The 20,115-nt window shown below is 36.7% G+C and overlaps 1 protein-coding gene across 2 annotated transcripts in view; it reads left to right on the top strand.

Annotated features, from left to right (window-relative positions):
- VPS13B (vacuolar protein sorting 13 homolog B) overlaps positions 1-20,115 on the top strand; it is a 724,212-nt gene that overhangs the window by 397,567 nt on the left and 306,530 nt on the right. For both annotated transcript variants that reach the window (XM_049773957.1, XM_049773956.1), the window contains exons 28-29: positions 195-603; positions 6,668-6,779. In XM_049773957.1, coding sequence (XP_049629914.1) covers positions 195-603; positions 6,668-6,779 — 521 coding nt within the window. The remainder of the gene's footprint in view (positions 1-194; positions 604-6,667; positions 6,780-20,115) is intronic.

The raw sequence follows: 20,115 nt of genomic DNA, 5'->3' as shown, positions 1-20,115 counted from the left end.
TTGATTTTTTAATATATCAGTGGAATCATTTTTATCAGTTTTATAAGTCTTTGCTTCCTCTGTAAAATTGATCAAACTGTACTTTAAAAGTGTACACATAATAAAATGGTATAACATTAACTGAGATTATGTTCTACTTTCAGATGCTATTTTCTTCTCTTTTGTTAATGAAATGTTTCCTTTTTCTGGAACAGACAACTGCAAAACTTCTAGATGGTTCCCATCAGCAGCATGGATTTCTTTCTTTGACTTACACGAAAGCTGTTACAAAAAATGTCCGCCACAAGTTAACGTCAAGGAATGAGAGAAAAAGTTTACATAAGTTATCTGAAGGTTTAACAGATGGGTCCCCTCATTTTCTTCATGAAATTCTTCTTTCAGCACAAGCCTTTGATATTGTCCTTTGTTTTCCTTTACTAAATGCCATTGCAAGTATATTTCAAGCAAAAGTACCAAGGACCCAAAAAGAGAAAAGAAAATCTGCTGGGCAGCCCATGAGGACCCATACGCTGACTTCGCGCAATTTACCTTTGATTTATATCAACACCAGTATCATTAGAATTTTTGTTCCAAAATCAGAAGAAAGACAGCCAGCGACTGAAGGTATTATCTTCTGAATTTTTCTGGTCTGATCTTTAAATAACTTTCTTTTAAAGACTTGAATTTTCTATTTTGACTTTAACATGGTAACTACAGTTTGTATTTTGAGAATACTAAACCTTTAAGAGGTAAAAAATATGCTGGGTATATTTTCAACTATTAGTTACTGGAATAAGAAGTATAATTTTTCCTATATACTTGTGCAAGTAAAACTTATTCTTTCCATCATTTATTTGGTTAAATCCAAAAGTTGGGTTCTGTATGCCTAAGTTAGCTAAGAGTTATTGTAAAAAATAGCCAAACACCCATGCTTTCTTCTATACTCTTAGCACCCCCTCACCTTATTCTAGGGTTTAAAATGAAATGAGTTGGAGTGATGTGAATGGAAGAATACTGTAAATGGGTGAAGAATCTTATTTGAGCAACAGCCAAACTTAAAAGCTTCTGCTATGGATGACTGGATAACGTTTTTTTTTCTTTTTTTTATTAAAATTTTTTATTTTTAATTATGAGAACAAAGATGCAAAGAAAGAGGACAAGGTAAAGATACAGTAGAAGGACAATCACCCATAAACAGAATTCTCAGAAGTCCCCTTGCTGATATCTTAACTTTGAACTTTCAGCCAAAGAACATTAAGAAAAATAAAACAGAACCCATGTACAATTTACTTTGTCCCTCAAGTCCCCAGATTGTAATACATAATATTTCTTAGCAGTACATCAAGCAATCTAAAGCCATAAAACTTATGTAACTCCTTAAACATTGAAGGCATAGTATTTTTTTTTACATTTCCATGCACATGCATATTAGTTTAAGTTAACCTCAAAAGTGGGTTTTTCTTTTTAAGGATAAGAGTCAAAGGAGCACAGTAAAAATGGTGTTAGAGTGGCAATAATTGTTTGCATAGGCCCACCAAAATATGAAGGACATGGAAAGAAAAGTCTTGGCCTAAATACAAGGAGACGCTACCCCTGAAGTTTCCTGGCATAAGACCAACTCTAGGCTCTAGGCAAACAAGTTTGCCCAATCCAAGTTATTGTCTGTAGTGCCATCACACTTATTTTTCACACAATCTCTGTTGTTGGAATCATGATTCTGTATTAAAGATCCTGGAACCTGCATATCCTACATTGAAGTCAGGATGTGGAGCATCCTCTAGTTTCACCTCACAATTAAAGGGCAATGCAGAGAGCACTGTCCAGTACACAGGTCGTTGATGTTCTTAAGTCTTCTCAGTGTTAAGGGAAATCTCTTTTGAGTAGATAGATGTCAGAGCAGCGGTAGGGTCTTCCCTGGTAGAGGATTGCTTCCAGGTGTTGTTATTTAAAACCTTGGATGTTTCATAGATACCTTCCCTGGTTCAGGGGTGAATGGAGAATGCCCATTTTTCTGAGGCCTGTGCCAGGTCATTATGTCAATGTTCAGGGTGTAAGGTCCCATTGCACTACAACATTTGTGTGTTTTAATCTTTATTAGATAAGAACTTATTTGTGTGTATAGTATTTTCCTATTTTAATGTGCCTATGCAAACAAGGAACAATGTCACATGGCATAATAGGCCCATATGGGGGCTGCAAGAACAAGTCCCAAACTCCTCATGACATGGTTAAACATAGGCATTAAACTGAGGGACTCTTTCACCGAATATTTCTTATTGAACAGCTCACAGAGAGAAGAAAAGATAAAAAGTGGGGAAAACTCTCACTGTATAAGAGAATGTTTAGTAAAAGTTAGCTGTCAAAGAAAATAGATATAAAATATCCAAAGCCATACGTGTCCATTTTATGTCTTTTGAAATAGTTGGGGGTTGTTAAATCCAGTGCACCACGTTGGTGTGTGATTAGGACTGTGCAGTACTGAAGTTAAAAAGGGTAAATGGGGGGCTACTCATTGTTGGGGGTGATAGAGTTAAAAAGTGAAAATGAGCTTTACAGGGATGTGCGAAAGAGCAGAATACCAGATGGACATTCTACATACACAAAACATAACTTAAGGATCGGATATATTATTTTCTATTTTTTTAAATGGTTTTTAAAAATGGTTCACACTACTGAGTCAAGAACATAGTTTTCATTTTATGCCTCAAAAGCTTTTAAAATGTTTTCTTAAATTATATTTTTATCAAATCAGCTAAACTGAAAATAAGTATAAACTATAACTTAATAAGGATGATAACATAGCTATTTATACATCATACTTTAGAGTAGAAACTATGTTTTACTTCTGAAGTAAAACATCTGTATTTGGGGAATAAAGGCAAGAAGTCAATAAAGACATGTGTTCCATGGGCTTCTCAAAGTGAAAAGAAGCAACGTATATTTCTGGTCATGGGAAATGCAGGTGTAGCAAAGAGGCAAAGTTAACGAAGTCCATATCTCCAGGGGGGATTGTAGGCAGTGTGCTCAGACCAAAGATTCTAATATTTTGGGGGGGGGGGCTACACCCTGTGACACTCAGGGATTACTCCTGGCTATGTGCTCAGAAATCGCTCCTTGCTTTGGAATCTCATCCATGTGAGATGCCTGGGGATCAAACCGCAGTCCGTCCTGGGTCAGTTCCCTGCAAGGCAATCCCTCCCTACCGCTGCGCCTTCGTTCTGGACCCAGACTCTACTTATTAACCCCCCAAACCCATGTCTATATGTTTGAGGAATTCATCAACTGGATACAACCATATTTTTCATTGAAACAACAGTCACTATATCATACTTTTATTGTACTTGGTATTCAGTTGCAGCTAACTAACCTTTCATTGGTAGTTTTTGTGTGAGGCTGGAACTCAGGTTAAGGTTTAGAAAGTATAGCATCCATTGAAAAGTAGTGAGTTCAAATCCTCTTGAGCCATAAGGTACTGCATTGTATTAAGTTTATATTGAGATTCTTAAAAGAAAACTTAGAGGGCCGGGCGGTGGCGCTAAAGGTAAGGTGCCTGCCTTGCCTGCGCTAGCCTTGGACGGACCTCGGTTCGATCCCCCGGTGTCCCATATGGTCCCCCAAGCCAGGAGCAACTTCTGAGCACATAGCCAGGAGTAACCCCTGAGCATTACCGGGTGTGGCCCAAAAACCAAAAAAAAAAAAAGAAAACTTAGAACTTCAAAACTTTTTTTTCTGATGAATTTAAGAAAATTGTTAGAGGGGCCGGGCGGTGGCGCTCGAGGTAAGGTGCCTGCCTTACCTGCGCTAGCCTAGGAGACGGACCGCGGTTCGATCCCCCAGCGTCCCATATAGTCCCCCAAGCCAGGAGCGACTTCTGAGCGCATAGCCAGGAGTAACCCCTGAGCGTCACCGGGTGTGGCCCAAAAAAAAAAACCAAACCAAAAAAAAAAAAAAAAAAAAGAAAATTGTTAGAAGCAATAGTCTCGTGTTATCTAACTATTGCCCAGATGTTTTACTCTTTAAGGTTTTTGCGACTGATACAAATTCATGTTTCAGAATTATTTATTTTTACCATACAATAAGCCAATCCCCAATAAAAATATTTTATAAGTATATTTGATATATTAAATGTGAAACCATGTCATAGATCATGCATACAATTCAATTTTAATATTGCAGTAAACATTGTAACATTTTATTTAAGAAAGTATTAGAAAATCTAGTGTTTGGCTTGAATATTATTTGCATTGTATATAATGCTTGTCAAGATTCTAAATCTATAGTTGTCTGACTTCCAGTTCATGCTATTCCAGAAAAAGGACTCTGAAGGATCTTATATGAGATTTGTATAATTAGTAGTACCTCACAAATCTTAGTTTAAAAAAACTACAGTTAAAAAGAGAAAGTCGGGGCCTGATCAGAGGCACAAGTGGTAGGGTGGTTGCCTTGCATGTGCTAACCTAGGACGGACCATGGTTGGAACCCCAGGAATCCCATATGGTTCCCCAAGCCAGGAGTGATTTCTGAGTGCATAGCCAGGAGTAATCCCTGAACGTCACCAGGTGTGCCCCCCTCCAAAAAAAAAAAAAGCAAAAAAAATTTTTTTAATTAAAAAAATAAAGAAAAAGTCATTCATTGTCATGGGGAAAATGCTTCTAGAGTGTATGGTGTAGGTGAAGTAAACAAATAAGGGGGGAAGCTTTCTTTTTCCAAACTGTAACTGAAGAAGTGATCCAGGGCAATTTTTTTTATATAAATGTACTCTTAATTTTCTTATATTGCAAGTGATAAATTGTGATAAATGGAATAATGAAATGGATCCTATTTATTTTGTGAATGATCTGCATTAAGTGTATTTTTAATATAACTTTCTAGTAGATTCTAGGAGAATACTTTTGACTCCAACTGAATTAAACTTCTGTTCTTGGATCTGGCTTTGTATATAACACCAAGTACATCACTTTTCATCCATATGTACCTCATTTACTGCAGTGTTTCTGTTGCATTAGACTTTCATATGTGAGTTGTATCTGTAAGCCTGGAAGAACAGTTAGCAAGTACACTAATTGCACCTTCTGGGTATGGTCCATTCTCCAGACTTACTATTTATTGATTTAATTTATGCCTGCTGCTTAATCAGAGGTTTTGCCCACATGGAACTATTTGATAAGGTTGGCATAAAATTCAAGATCTGTGAAATGTAAACAATATTCATAGTGTAAGGACCTATAATCAAGCCAGACCTCTAGTCATTTGGAAATAGTGCAGCTGCATAAGAAGTACTTCTTTATTTGATCTTTTTTGCTGTGAACACTTGAAAGTCCTACCTATGTAGCAGCACAAAAACATTTATTTTAGTAGGGTAATACAGCTTCTTTTGCTCCCTTAGCTGTCCTTCTTCAAACCTCTGCTTCCTGCCATTCAGCCACATCATTATGTGCATCTTATATGAGGTCCTTTCTTTTCTCACTGAGTATCTTTCTTCTTACTTTTTTGGTTTGCTAAATCCTAACTTTCTTTTTGAGTCTAATCGAAGGCAGACCATACCATGTATCCAGCTGAAGCAGCTGGAAATAATCTCTTAGCTTTCACATTCCTTGGGCACCACAGTTTGGGGAATCTGGAATGTAGCCTTTGTAGACATGTTCTGTTCAGGCTATTCAGGGGCTTTGCAGCCAGTCCTTTTCTGTTTCACTTGGGCAAGATGATAGTTCTGGAGAGAAATTACTTTTGGCGTATGTTTTCTTCAAACCTCAAAAAGTTGATTATTGTTAACTATTTTTAAACAGCTTCCACTGCAGAATCATCTGTAGAAGGAAAGATAAAGTCGAGTTTAGTATGAATAGTGTTATCAAGAAAGTTTATCCATACCAAAGACTCCTCAAAAGAGATGTAAAATTTTAGGTCATATATGAGAAAACTATTGCTCTTTATGAGAACATACAGCCAAGTTTTATTCAGTATAAGTAAAAGTTTTGGAATTGACATTATCTTTATCTATAAAGAATTACCTCACCTTGAGACTTCTTTAGGAGGTAGAACATTTACACAGGTATAAAATTGCTAGTTCTGAAGTAACCTAACAGTAGAAGTTATTGGAATACAGAAGTGCCTAGGATAACCATTTCAATGCCCTTGCCTACTATATAACAACTTAGGCTTTTCTTTAAAATGTATTGTGATCTATATATTTGTTTTTGATTTTGTAGCATTTTATAATGAAGTGCAATAAGGTGTATTTCTGTGTATATGTATGTACCTACGTTGTAATGAATCATTCTTATATAAAGCTAAATGATTTTTAGAATCAATCACTAACCTTATGGCACCCTTTAATATATCTGGAGACAACAGTGCCGTGTTAAAAACTCAGGATGAAAAATCAGGTGAAGATGTAATTGCATTAAATTATGAAATTAGGTAATTCCTGTTTCTGTGCTATTATAGGAATTTAGTACCATAGATATTAATGCTTTATGTGAGAATAATTTTTATTGCTAATTTGGTTGTCTGTAACAAAGGGGTTATAATGGAAATAGAAAAGCATCAAGTAATTGTATTTTAAACATTTTCTCTTGTATTATGTGTTGGCTTTATCTGGATGTGCCTCTACCTCCACTGTTCAAGATGCATACAGCTGTGCACATATTTCTTTTGTATCCCCTAACTTCCTTTCTTTTATTCTAATCAGCTAATCAGGCAGCAGCAGAAGACACTCTGGTCTTGAAGGTTGGCTCTGTTGCCATGGCCCCCCAGGCTGACAACCCCCTTGGCAGATTTGTCCTCAGGAAAGACATTTACCAGTAAGTTTGTTTTCTTATGTTCAATCTTGCAATCATTTCATCCTCCAAAGTACACTGATCAATAAAACAGAGTGTGGCCTGTAGAAATATATTTCATTCAAGATCTTTTGATATTTAAAACCAGGTTTTTCTGATTTTCTTCAGTTGTGGGTTTTTAAATTCATTCAGACAAATCAAGTATTTCTGTGAAGTGTTGATGAATAACAGAATGTAAGGACCAGTACCAACTCTCCATAAAACTGAAGAAGCAAAGTTTGGAAAATTTTAGCAGACATTCAATGTGACCAAATCTCTAATCACATAAGAAAATGAGGTCCTCTGTAGAACCACTACATCCTACCATCGTGTTGCTGTTGCAACTTGGAGCATTTCCTTAATTTAGCTCTAAGCCATTATTTGAAATGTAGGACTGTGGCTGTCATATGGATCAAAGCTGTAAAGAAAAGCAAACTTCTAAGGAGAAATTTCACAGTAAACACTTTCTGTGAAAATGCCATGCTCTGGATTTTGTCACCGAATAGTTGAGAAAACCACACCAAGCATATATGGACAAGTAAACTGGTGAACATATGTAATCAACGTGATAAAAATAATACATCACTCATACTGAAGTTGACACTGCTGCCAGACATAAAAGCGCAGTTGCAAATAAGACCAAGTGAGAAGAGTCGCAGAAATACAGATGAACAAGTGTCTTATTCTTTCTGCTGGTCTGCCTTTCAGATGTCAGAGGCTCACCCTTTAAAAAAATAAATTCCTACTGTTCTCTAGTAAATGTTCCTGCTCAGAGGAGGCTTAAATTTATGTAAAGCATTTACCACCTAGAGGGTGACAGCTATTTTTACTCTAAGGGAACCTGAGAATTTATTTGAGTAGATAGGGTTTTTTTTTTCTTTTGAATTATATATCATGTTCCCCTTTTTTGTCTAAAATTTCTAGAAACATCGAACTTTTTTTTTTAGTTTTACTTTGGATAGTTTATTGTAGAAAGTCTTAGGATGTCAGAACTGAAGGAGCCATTAGGGATGATCTAATCCAGTGTCCTTAATTAGGGCAACTTGATCCAAAATAGGAACTATCTCTAAAAATATAGTGAGAGTCACAATCACAGCTTGTGTCTTTGCACTCAGTTTTCTTCCACATTTTCAGACCTATGGACCAGGAAAAATAGGTGAAATAGTTTAAAAAATCAGCTGATCACTAAGATAGAAACCAAAGTCATATAGATAATATTTTATTTATTAAATCCAGTGTTCTACAGTTGCAAGTTTTACCTAGTGTGAATATGCTGCTACATGATTAAGAGAGAGACTCCTTCAGTATCAAAGGAAAAGATTAGAGTAAAAGTCTTTATACTTAAAAATAATATTTTTGAAAATTTGTAAATATTTTCAAGTATATTTTATCATTTGTACTTTAAAAATGGCAACCAGTTTTTGGTGAAAAAAAAAAGTTGATTGTGAAAAGAGCCTCTTAGTATCATCAGTAAAGTGAGATACTTTCTTTCCTGTCCTATCCTTTCCTTCTGCTGGCTCTTCCTGTGAAGTGTATCATCACCTGCTAAGAAATTTGTTTGAATTATATGAGTGGGTGCTGTTAGGGTTCAGTTCTATTTCTCCAAATAGACTGACTGAAGACCCAACTTCCTCCTAAACATTCCATTTAATAGCAGTATCTGTTAAAGTCCATTTATTACGTTTTTGCACACCTTTCTTCCCTAGTGTGCTTGTCTACTGTCAAGGCCTATAAAAGTCTAAAATTCCAGTATGTATGTTAACTGTGGCGCCAAGTTAGTAGTTATGTGTTAGAATGATCGGCATTATAAAATGACACTATAAAAGATGAGAAATTCAATTGCATCATATTTTCCATAAGTTTACCTTCCAGAATTACTTATCAAAAAAATTTATGGGGGCCGGAGAGATAGCACAGCAGTAGTGCATTTGCCTTGCTTGCAGAAGGACAGTGGTTTGAATCCTGGCATCCCGTATGGTCCCCTGACCACTGCTTGGTGTGCCCCCCCCAAAAAAATTTTTATGAACCAGGGTGGTGGTGCAAGCAGTAGGGTATCTGCTTATACACACTAATCTAGGACAGACCTAGGTTCGATCCCCCAAGACAGGGGCAATTTCTGAAAGCTTAGCCAGGAGTAACCCCTGAGCATCAAAAGGGTGTGGCTCGAAAAAACACACAAAAAACTGAGAAAAATCTTGGACATGGGGTAGTCACTTTGAATGGTATAAAGAAATAGAAATAAACAAATAAAAATTATGATCTTTTAGGATCTAAGGAGTGCAGTGGAGGCAACAAGTAGCGAGAGAAAAGAAGAGAGAAACAGGCATGACGGGTAGACTACACATCTTTACTTGAGGGGACTGTTCCTCAAGGAGGGACAGATCCAGAGGGGGGAGTGGTTCTGCATGAGCAGAATGGCAGTGGCCTTCAGGTATCTGGGGCTGTTATTAGTTTACAAGGCAGCCACAGTGGCACAGAACCCAGTGGGGGCATTGTGAAGACTTTGTGCTTTTGAGAGAGATTCCTGACCTGAGGGAAATAATCTATATTTGCAACAATTTCTAACATTGAATTAATATTTTGGTCATTAACTTGAGTGTCTTCCTCAGAAAGAAATGAAGAGATCTCCAGAAGTGAGTAAATTTACATATTTGAAGAGAGGTGAAACAAGCATTTTAAAACTGTCAGAGTTCAAAGAGGGGCAGTTGTTCTGTTACTTGAATCAGCTGCATTGTGGCATGAGTTTTATTGGAGTAAGCAGGCTGGAATTCTTCCTCAACATGCTAAATCCTCAGAATCTGTGATCAGGGAATTCAATTGTCCAGGTTGTATGTAAGCAGAGGTTGTATGTAAGGCAGGGAAGGAAGAGGTTTTTGACTGGGAGGTGAGGGTTTTGGACGTGATGAGAAACTCACAGTCATGAGCAAATTCAGAGGTAGGGCTGGTCTTCAGAGAACAAAATTCCATTTTATTTGTTTGTTTGTTTTGGTTTTGGTTTTGGATCACACCTGGCAGCACTCAGGGTTTACTCCTGGCTCTACGCTCAGAAATCGCTCCTGGCAGGTCCTGGGGACTATATGGGATGCCGGGATTCGAACCACCATCCCTCTGCATGCAAGGCAAACACCTTACCTATTCCACCCTTTTACTACTTAGACTGGATGAATTATCCTTATCTCCTCAGGCTTAATCCCATGTATGACTCATCTTCAAATCTGGTGGGTTCCTCAGTAAGTGCTCTGGAAATGGTAACTTTAAGGGAGATGACACAGAATGAAACCAAGGCAACCATGGGCTAGTAGAGAGTTGTAAGAGTGAACTTCCTCTGGCATATTTCTGGTTACAAAAGTATCACTAATGTCTAAAGATGGCCTCCAATACTCAGCATCGTACACAATTACTTGTCATTGTTTAATTCATTCAGTCCCACACCCAACCTACTGATTCCACCAGGTATGTCCTGCAGCTTCCTTAGGGCTGAAGCGACCCTGACATGATGGCAATGCACCATAGAGCAACTCAGGATCCACCCCAATTTCCACCACGCCTCTGAGCACAAGTGTATAGCTAGGATGTGGAGAGATCTGAAGTACCCAAATAGATCCACACAGATGTGGGGTTACCAGTAAACAAACTCAACACAGAAGCCTGCTAACAGCTCAATTATTCTTCCACAATAAAATGGAATTTTGGGGTGCCGGAGAGATAGCATGGAGGTAAGGTGTTTGCCTTGAATGCAGAAGGACAGTGGTTCGAATCCCGGCATCCCATATGGTCCCCTGAGTTTGCCAGGAGCAATTTCTGAGCTTCGAGCCAGGAGTAAACCCTGAGCGCTGGATGTGACCCCCCCCCCAAAAAAAAACAAAAAAAACCAAAACAAGAAAAAAAAGAAAGAAAAATAATGCAGCTTTTGACTTGGCAGGTCTGGGATGTGGCCTAAAACCCCACTTTTATCCCATGTTCCTGCATGATTTGGGGTGACACGGACACCCCTTAACACTGAATTGCTGCTTTCAAACCCATGTCCAGGAGCCATCATTGGTCTCCAGACTTTTCAACAATGGATTTAAACTAAATAAATAAACAAATATTTTTTTACTGACTACTAATCACTTTTAATGCTGAAACCTCACACATGGTAAAAGATTCTCATAATCTGAGCATCTTGATCCCTTGCCAGCCTCTTCAAACCGACACTCTTCTGTGGAGGCTTTTCTTCACAGACTTAATCTACTAATCCAAAACTGTGAAGTAACTTCTTAAAAGTTATTAGCTCACTGATGCTTCATATGAAAGAGTATTTTCACAAGTCTCAGAATTGCCCTATCAGCAAATGACAACCCAGCATGTTCCCGACTCAACTCCAGGGCCCAGCAATCCTGCCGGGAGCCTCCCTTTCTCCCTTCCTTCTTCAGAGGTGCTCTGCCTGATTGTTCTGGGCCCCGACAGCCACAATTTCCTTTCTCTTGATCTGAGATTCTCCCATTCCAAGCATTTGTCCCCCACTTCCCAGAAGTTGATCTGTGGTTCTCAAGCACAGTCTGCCTTGGGAATTTTTTTTTTAAGCTTTAACAATTCTTTTGTCCTGTGAGGAAATTCTAGCTCTCTCTCAAACTGAAAAAGAAAAGGTTCAGGATGAAAGGTTATTATGGCAGATTTAAAAAACACTCCTCTGGCAAAAGTATGTTCCTTCTTGACTAATGGTAAGAAAAAGTAGAAATTGCAAAGTAAAATTAAATATTTAATTGTAGTTGAATCATCTTGTTTAATAAATTTGGTTGTCTTTCTGTTATATATAAATACATATAGTTTGGTTTCTTTCAAATTGATTTTATATGCCAGTCCACTTTTTTCCCAAAAAAAAAAAAATACTCTTTATATTATCATTGCTGGTGTGATCTGTGAGCACAAAACCAGGAGGACCGAGAACTTCCAGGTGTGGCTCAAAAGTACTGCTAGTGGTAATAGTGGAGTCTGTATGGCAGGAAGCCTCTCCTAGCCAGGGTTTCCTGGAAGTGCTGCTGCTACCACTTCCTTTCTTTTCAGATCCTGAGAATGGCTATCAGTTTTCTTTTAACTGTGTGTGTGCTTGTGTGACTGAGAGAGAGTGTCTTTATTTTGTCCTCTACATGTATGGTAACTTTAAACTCAGTCATATGTCATGGGCTTGCTTTAGTTTCATTATGTGCCAGTTTTAGTACAAATTTAGGGGATACAGATCAAAACACTAAACATTTCTAAACAACAATGCATTTTGTTATTTATAGGCTTTATTAATACTGAAAAATTTGTGTATGATATTCTGTGGGCAGAACTTCCAGATTTCAAAGCATTATCCTAAGAATATTTTAATATCCTAAGAATATTTTCTCTGTGGGAGAAAACCTGTTTTCTTAAGAAAAATTGTTAGTAAGGTGATGCTCCAAGAATAAATATATCAGGGATACCTAGATTACTCTGGTCTCTGAAAAATAAGGAGGATGAAGGCAAAGAAGGAAAAAAATTGTGGGGGAAATAAGAAAATGCTGAAAGGAGGTAACAGGCGTGGACCTGGAGAACATGGGTGATGTGGAGCTCTAGCAGCACTGTGAGCAGAACTCAAAAGACAACAGCAAAACCTAAATGTGTCAAGAAACTGTCTGTGGGGTGGGAGAACCTGGGAAGGAAGTTGACACTAGTAGTGGATGGGTGCTGAACCATTGTATGCCTCAGACTTTATTGTGAACAGCATTGTAAATCAGTGTCTTGATAAAAATATTTTTAATTTTATTTTATTTAAAAAGCTATATTGAACTAATGGGAGAGTGTAAATGTTTTTCTTACCATTTGAATTGCAGAGGTCAAGTAATTCAAAACCACTACATTCATGAAAATGTTTAAAATTTTCTTGACAATTTGTTGTTCACATGCCAGTTTGAAACTTTATCTGATGAGAATAACTGCATTTAATATCTTGTTGCTTATTAATTTTTCACACAATCAAACCTCATGCCCAACTCAAATCTGTGACCAAATCTCCCCTCTTTGTCATATCTTTCCTCTTACCATCTTACAGACATTTATTCAAGTGAAATATTTTGTTTACCTCAATGTTATCTAGAATGTTCTGTTCTTTGGATGCATTTTCAACTTTCTTGAAATACAGATTTGTTCCAGCTCAGTTTTCAGCATGTTTTTGTAATAAAAAATTTTATGCTGATGAGGTTATGGAGCAATTAAAAATTGTTTTGGTTTTCAGCATAGTGAATTAAAGAATTACAATGGTAAGAATCAAATTTTGAAATTAAAGTGATAATATAGGGATTAAGACACAAGTGCATTATTTCTGCTGGACACCATTTCCATTTCCATCACCAGGTACAGTATAGATGCCTCTAAGTGTTGCCAGGTGTGGCCCTGGCAGCTCCCAGCAGGGCCTTGTGTTTAACAGCCAACCCATTGGGCGGGACACACAAAAAAGGGCCAGAAAGATAGTACATTGAATAGGGCACTTACTTTGCATGCAGTCAACCCAAATTTGATCCCCAGTATACCATATAATCCTCTGAGCACAGAGCCAGTTGTGGCCCCTAACTAAAAAACAAAACCAACAAAACAAAAACTGAAAACAAAACAAAGAATCCCCCAGAGATAGCCCTGAGTCTCCTGAATTTCAATATGGGAGACCATCCATCATGAGTGACATTTTGGGACAAAGCAATAGTGTGGTGGTACAGCATTTGCCTTGCACGCAGCTGACCCAAGACAGACCTGGATTCAATCCTCAGCATCCCATATGGTCCCCCAAGCCAGGAGCGATTTCTCAGTGCATAGTCGGGAGTAACCCCTGAATGTATAGCCACGTGTAACCCCTGAGTGTTACCTACAACTGTAATCCAAAAAACAAAAACAAAAGTGATGTTTTCTTTAATCCCATTCTAAATTCATTTTTTCTCACTAATCTTTGGACACAGTATTGATTGAATTTCAGGGTTATGTCTTTTTATCTCTATCTAGGACTCTCCACAGCTGTCACCAAAGTTCCAGAGCTGGCCCATCCCAGACTCCAGCTCATTTTTCTCCCATCTTTTTCCCTCTTCTAGCTATCACCTAATCTCGGAGTTGTTTTGGTTTGTTACTTGTGGGGAATAGGAAGGGTGATGCTTGGCCTCTGTTCCTGGCTTTCCACCTAGGAGTGGCCTATGGTGGTGTTCCATGATCACTGCATGTGATCATATGCAGTGCCAAGGATGTGAACTGGGGTTGGGGTGATACAAGGCAAGTGCCTTAACCCCATACTGTTCTCCAGCCCTTTGGAATTTGTTTTATTAGGTCTTGATTTGATTTTTTGTCAGTTGGCAAGAGTTTTTGTATTTCACCTATGACTGAAGCCACCTGATAAGTTAAAGGAAGTCTTTAACTTCCTCATTCATAATTTCAGCATTATCTCCCCAATCTACCCATTTCATCATCTTAGTGTCCACATAGTCTTTCATTAAGTCTACATACCCTAGCTTGACCCAATTATCTGTCAGTGGGTAAATAGGTTGTTTCCACATCTTGGCTATCATGAATAAATAGTAAATCCTGCTGTGAAGATAAAAGTGAAATATTCATTCAAATCAGTGGGAGTTTTTGCCCTTTACATAAATGCCCAGAAGCAGTCGTGCTGAACTCCCACTCTTTTTTTGAAACCTCTCAGAAGCATTTTACTTGGAAATAACCCTTGTTCCTTGGTCTTCTGTACCAACTTCTGAATTAACATACTGCAATTGAAATTTTTAAAAAAGCTGTTATAGTAGCAGTTCTCACAGTAGTCACAATCATAATAGTCATCATCATCATCCTAGAATAAAAACCAACATTTGTTTTTTGTTTTGCCTTTTTTTTTTGTGTGTTTGTTTTTTGGGTCACACCCGGTGACACTCAGGGGTTACTCCTGGCTATGTGCTCAGAAATTTTTCCTGACTTGGGGGACCATATGGGACACCAGGGGATCAAACCAAGGTTCATCCTAGGTTAATGTGTGCAAGGCAGACACCCTATTACTTGTGCTACCACTCTGACCCCAATAACCAACATTTATTGACTTCTTCCTTGGAGTTCGTTTGCTGTGTTCAAAACAGTGTTTATCTCACAGTAGCCATAAGAGTTAGGTTGGAGAGAAAGCACAGAAGTTAAGGCATTTGTTTTGCACATATCTGATTCTGATTTTACCCCTGATACTAAAAGCATATGTTCTCTTTAAGTCTTGTCAGGAGTTGTCTCAAAGCAAAGAGCCTGGAGTAAGTCCTGAGCACCACTAGAAATGACCCCAAAACAGAAGTAAACAAGTATTATGATTCTTTATATTTTGTTATAATTCTGAGTCTACAAGCATAAATAAATTTTTGTAAATAAAAAATATATTTTTACACATAAAACAAATGGCAGAGCTGATTTTTCTTTATAGCCAGAACTGAGAATCTTTTTATTGTTTTATTTTGCTTGTTTCTTTGTTTGGGTTACTCTGGCTTTATGCTCAGAAGTCACTCTTGGCAGGATCATGGGACCATATGGGATGCAGGGATTTGAACCATCATCCTTCTGCATGCAAGGCAAATGCCCTGCCTCCATGCTATCTCTCTAGCCCAGAACTAAGAATCTTATTGGACAGAATGGCTTTCAGTTAACTTGTATAATTAGATAATACATAGCATGTTTGAAATATTTTTCAAATTTCACATTCATACTCCATCAAACGTTAGATGTCACGGCCTCCCCCATAACATTGTTTTTAAGCATGAATAAAATTAGAAAACAAATATCAATATACTTTTATTAGATTTCCTTAAAATATTCCAAGTTAAATTGGATTTTATATTAGAACCTTTAGTTATGGTGAAAATTCTAATTCTTCTTTAGAGGTGTTTTTAATCTTTGATACTACTTGACTACACAATCTGTTTCAAAGGAATTTTTTAGGATGCACTTTTTGCACTTTCTGTACAGATAATTGCTTCATATTACATCATCTAAATGGCAAGCTTTCCACAACTTTTATAAGCTATGAAGTGAGTAATGGTTAAATACAAATATTAGCATAGCTTTGTTTGACTCACTAAGTTTTTTATTTCTAATAGAATATTTAAATCACTGTAAGCAAAAACATATTCTTTCTATTTCCCCTGATTATAATTAAGTTCTTAATTTAATTTTCTCTCAAAATTATAAAAGATGACAAAACTTAGGGCTGGAGCAATAGCACAATGGTGGTAGCACGTTTATCTTGCACGTGGCTGATCCAAGATGAACCTTGGTTCAATCCCTGGCATCCTATATGGTCCCCCAAACCAGGAGCAATTTCTGAGCTCATAGTTAGGAGTAACCCTTGCTCATCACCAGGTGTGGCCCAAAAAGAAAAAAAAAAAAAGACATAACTTCGAATGTCACCTTTTTGTTTTTCACTTCTTTCCAGTCATTGTATTTCTTTCATGTATTGAAGATAATAATGATCTTATACTTTTAAACTGTGAAACTATGTCCTACTAGTTGATTTCATTTAAAGACACCAAAATTATGTCAAAGTGGACTGAGCATATCATGAAGATATCTGGTAGTTTAGACTTTTCCTCCTGGCCCTGTGGAGAAGTCTTTAGGATGAAATCGGTCTTACAGATTGAGATAGAAATGTACGATTGTACACTTTATAATATTATGTCCCTTTATCTTTTTCTGTCATATTGTCAAAAAAAAAAAAAAAGCCATAGTCCTTTGACTCCAAATCTTAGAGATTTAAAGAAGAAAACTGTGCTTGTAGTGCTAATTTTTTTTTTTTTGATTTTTCAGGCCACACCCATTTGATGCTCAGAGGTCACTCCTGGCTAAGTGCTCAGAAATTGCACCTGGCTTGGGGGGACCATATGGGATGCCGGGGGATTGAACCGTGGTCCTTCCTTGGCTAGCGCTTACAAGGCAGGCGCCTTACCTCTAGCGCCACCTCACCGGCCCCTGTAGTGCTAATTTTTAATAAATGGTTTTCTCCAAAAGATTTTACATGGGGCCGAAGAGATAGCATGGAGGTAAGGCGTTTGCTTTTCATGCAGAAAGTCATTGATTGGAATCCAGTCATCCCATATGGTGCCCCAAGTCTGCCAGGAGCGATTTCTGATCGTGGAGCCAGGAGTAACCCTTGAGTGCTGCCGGGTGTGACCCAAAAACCAAAAGCAAACAAAAAAAAAAAAAAGATTTTACTTGCTAAAATCATTTAAAAATATTCACAACAGAATCTTTGTTGTACCATTTGTAATTAAGAACGTTTTTAACTTTCAACTTTTGCTGGAGAGAGCTGTGTCCTTCATGTACTTAGATGTTTGTGAACTTCTGCATTCAGCTTTAGGTTCATACCATAAATATTTGTGGGTCTTCTGATGTTCCTTTTGGGATTTTATCTGTGACTAATTTATCCCATAGCTCTTTACAAACTTTGTCAGTTGTTGACTATTTCAGCCATTTCTTTTTTGGAGCCATTTGTTAATCCTTTTTTCCTTTTTCTTTCTTTTGGTGCATTAGAGCTTAATTGATTTGAATCTAATATTGGGTTTCTGTTTTTTCTTTATTGATAATTTTTCTCTCAAAACTTATTATTAAGTGTTATATAAAAAATCCATAGTAACTGTCAAATTTTGGGAAGACATCTTTCAGGTATCTGAAATGATACTTCTGACAGGTGTTACCTTCTATGTGGGCAGCTTTATTTGTGAATTTTTTTCTTAAAAGATTCTAAAAGTTAAAAAAGCTGATTTACTTCATTATTCAGAGACTTGCATTCGTAGAAGTCTGCCAGTATCCTATACACAAATAAACAAAATAAACAAAAGCTGTTTATTTCTTTTTTATGAGAAACTTTTGCAATTATGAAAACTCTGCTGCTCAACACACCCCTGTTAGGGCACCATCAGTCACTGGAACAGTTAAAAAGTGTGTTTGTTCTTCTGTAGATGATGAAAAGTTTAACTTTCGTCATACCAAAATTCACTTTAGAACTAATATCAAAAGGACAAATGTTCAATACACCAAATGTACATTTCCTTATTGGAAATGGAAGCTCATTAAACTAAGAGAATTTTTCAAACTACTAAGCAGTGTCTTTTAATTTTTTTTAATCTGTAGAATTGGTTTCCTGCGATTCTTTTAAGTCGTAGTCTACTAAAAATAAATAAGAATTAAGTAAATTATTCAAGTTTTTAAATAAATAGGTCTTGAAACAATTCAGAAGACTGATGTTTGTAGGATCTGAAGAGATCTAGTACAGCTGGTAGGCTGTTTGCCTTGCATACTGTTGACCTGAGTTAAATTTCTGGCATTATAATTTCTGACACCCTGACCCTCACCAGGAACAAAACCTGTGCATCACCAGGTGTGTCCCTAAAACCAAAAAATATAAAATAAAATAAAAAACAAGAACTGACGTTTGCACACATCTTTGTTTTGAACATTAATAGTCTAACAATATCTTTTCATCAGTTTTACCTACTTATGGTCATCTTATCAATGGTAATATTCCCTCTATGAACTCAGCTTAAATTGATGGGACCAGAGTAATTCAAGCTTGAGATTATCTTATTTTTAATCTCATTTTACCTGAAAAATTTACCAAGACATATAAAGACTCAGTCAAGGGCTAAAGCCTCAGATAGTCATGGATAGAGTTACCACCATCTCATCCACAGGAGAGATTCACCTCATTGGTTCTTACTGTGTATGTTTTATAAAATTGTTTAAAAACAGAACATTATATTTTATTGCATTTTAATAATAGCATTTATTCCAGATGAATATGCAGCTCAAGTTTGAGAATTTCTTCTCCCTATTGTACAATCTTCCTTAAACCTAATTTATCTTCTACTTTAACACTGAGCAGTAGTTCTTACATTTGTAAAAATAAGATTCTTTAAATCTAAAACTAAATAAACAACGCCCTTTAATTTCTCCCCAATTTTCTTTCTGTATAAGTGTTCTCAAAATAACCATTGTTTTGGGTTTTGGCAAGGTATGTTTCCTATCTAGTGACGTTATGCTCCTAATCCTATAATGTTTAGTGTTGGTTTCAGATAACTCTCTTTTAAGTAAATGAGAGAGATTGGGATGTTGGGTAGTTTGAGTAACTCGCCTAAAAGCTTTGTTTGAAAATACTGCTGGCAGATGCCGAGTCCTGTCGAGTCCTTCAACTGATCTAGTGTGAAGGCTTTGGATTTCGATCTGGCCCTTCCCAGAGAAGTGGCTTCTTTTGTGGCTTCCTGGAGCAGGATGTAGGTTTCCATGAATGTGTTTCTATTTGTTGCCAAAAGCTACCTCAATAACAGTGTTGAAAATTACTCTAAGTTCTACTGTCATCAATTTTGGGATAGTACATTAAATATACATTAGATCCTTTTTTATTGATATTTTGATGCTTTCCTCTTGAAATATTGTTAAATGTAATTGTACGATGCTATAATAAATTTGAATTCATATAATAGTTTATATTATAAACTGTAAAAGATCTATTTTCTATCAAATATCAATATCATTTCTGTTCATAGATCATACAGTGCATATCTTATTTGACATTCCTGATAGTGCATTTTCACTGAAGCACTATCATTGTCATGAAATTATAGTCTAAGTACCTCTCAAAGATGAACAAGAGAATGCAGAATAAACCTTTAACATATATATGAGTCTCTGAAATATTATAATTATTTACTAGGACCTTCCTTCAATAAGTATAAAGCCTATGCTCCTGTCTCTCATAAGGGAAGTATTAAATTTTTATTTCATTAGTAACAAAAATGTTATAGTAGAACTAAAGAGTAATCTGCATACTTATCTTTATACCACTTACATTTGTATCTTGTTCATCATCCTGAGTAGATTAAATAGGAACAACAGGTGGTAGTTGGTAGAAATGGACTCTAGGAAGGTAGCTGGGTAGAAATCAAGTGTTGTTATTGTTTAAGATACTAATTTAAATGATCATAATTGGACATATCTAGTTACTTTCATTTTATATTGAATCCTGTTTCCACTGGTATTCTCAAACAACTGGCAATTATTCTAGTGTTCTATCCTCAAATAAATAATACCATTAATTCTCTTTCTTGGAGGAGATATACTTTTTGGAAACCATGACTGAGGAGCAAATATTTCCTCACTAAACTTTAAGCAAAATGAGCACACTTGAAAGCCATTGCCCATAGACAGTAATAGCAAAACAGTTGTAAAAATAGAAATTAAATGAGCACATAGCTACTTTTTTCTAGTCTGCGTTTTCATCATACTTTTATTGTTGTATTATAACATACTTAGAGGAAAGTACATT

This window comes from Suncus etruscus, chromosome 5 (assembly GCF_024139225.1).
Source record: "Suncus etruscus isolate mSunEtr1 chromosome 5, mSunEtr1.pri.cur, whole genome shotgun sequence".
Lineage (NCBI taxonomy): Eukaryota > Metazoa > Chordata > Mammalia > Eulipotyphla > Soricidae > Suncus > Suncus etruscus.
The sequence above is the reverse complement of the archived record's forward strand: the minus strand, read 5'-3'. Positions and strand labels throughout refer to the sequence as shown.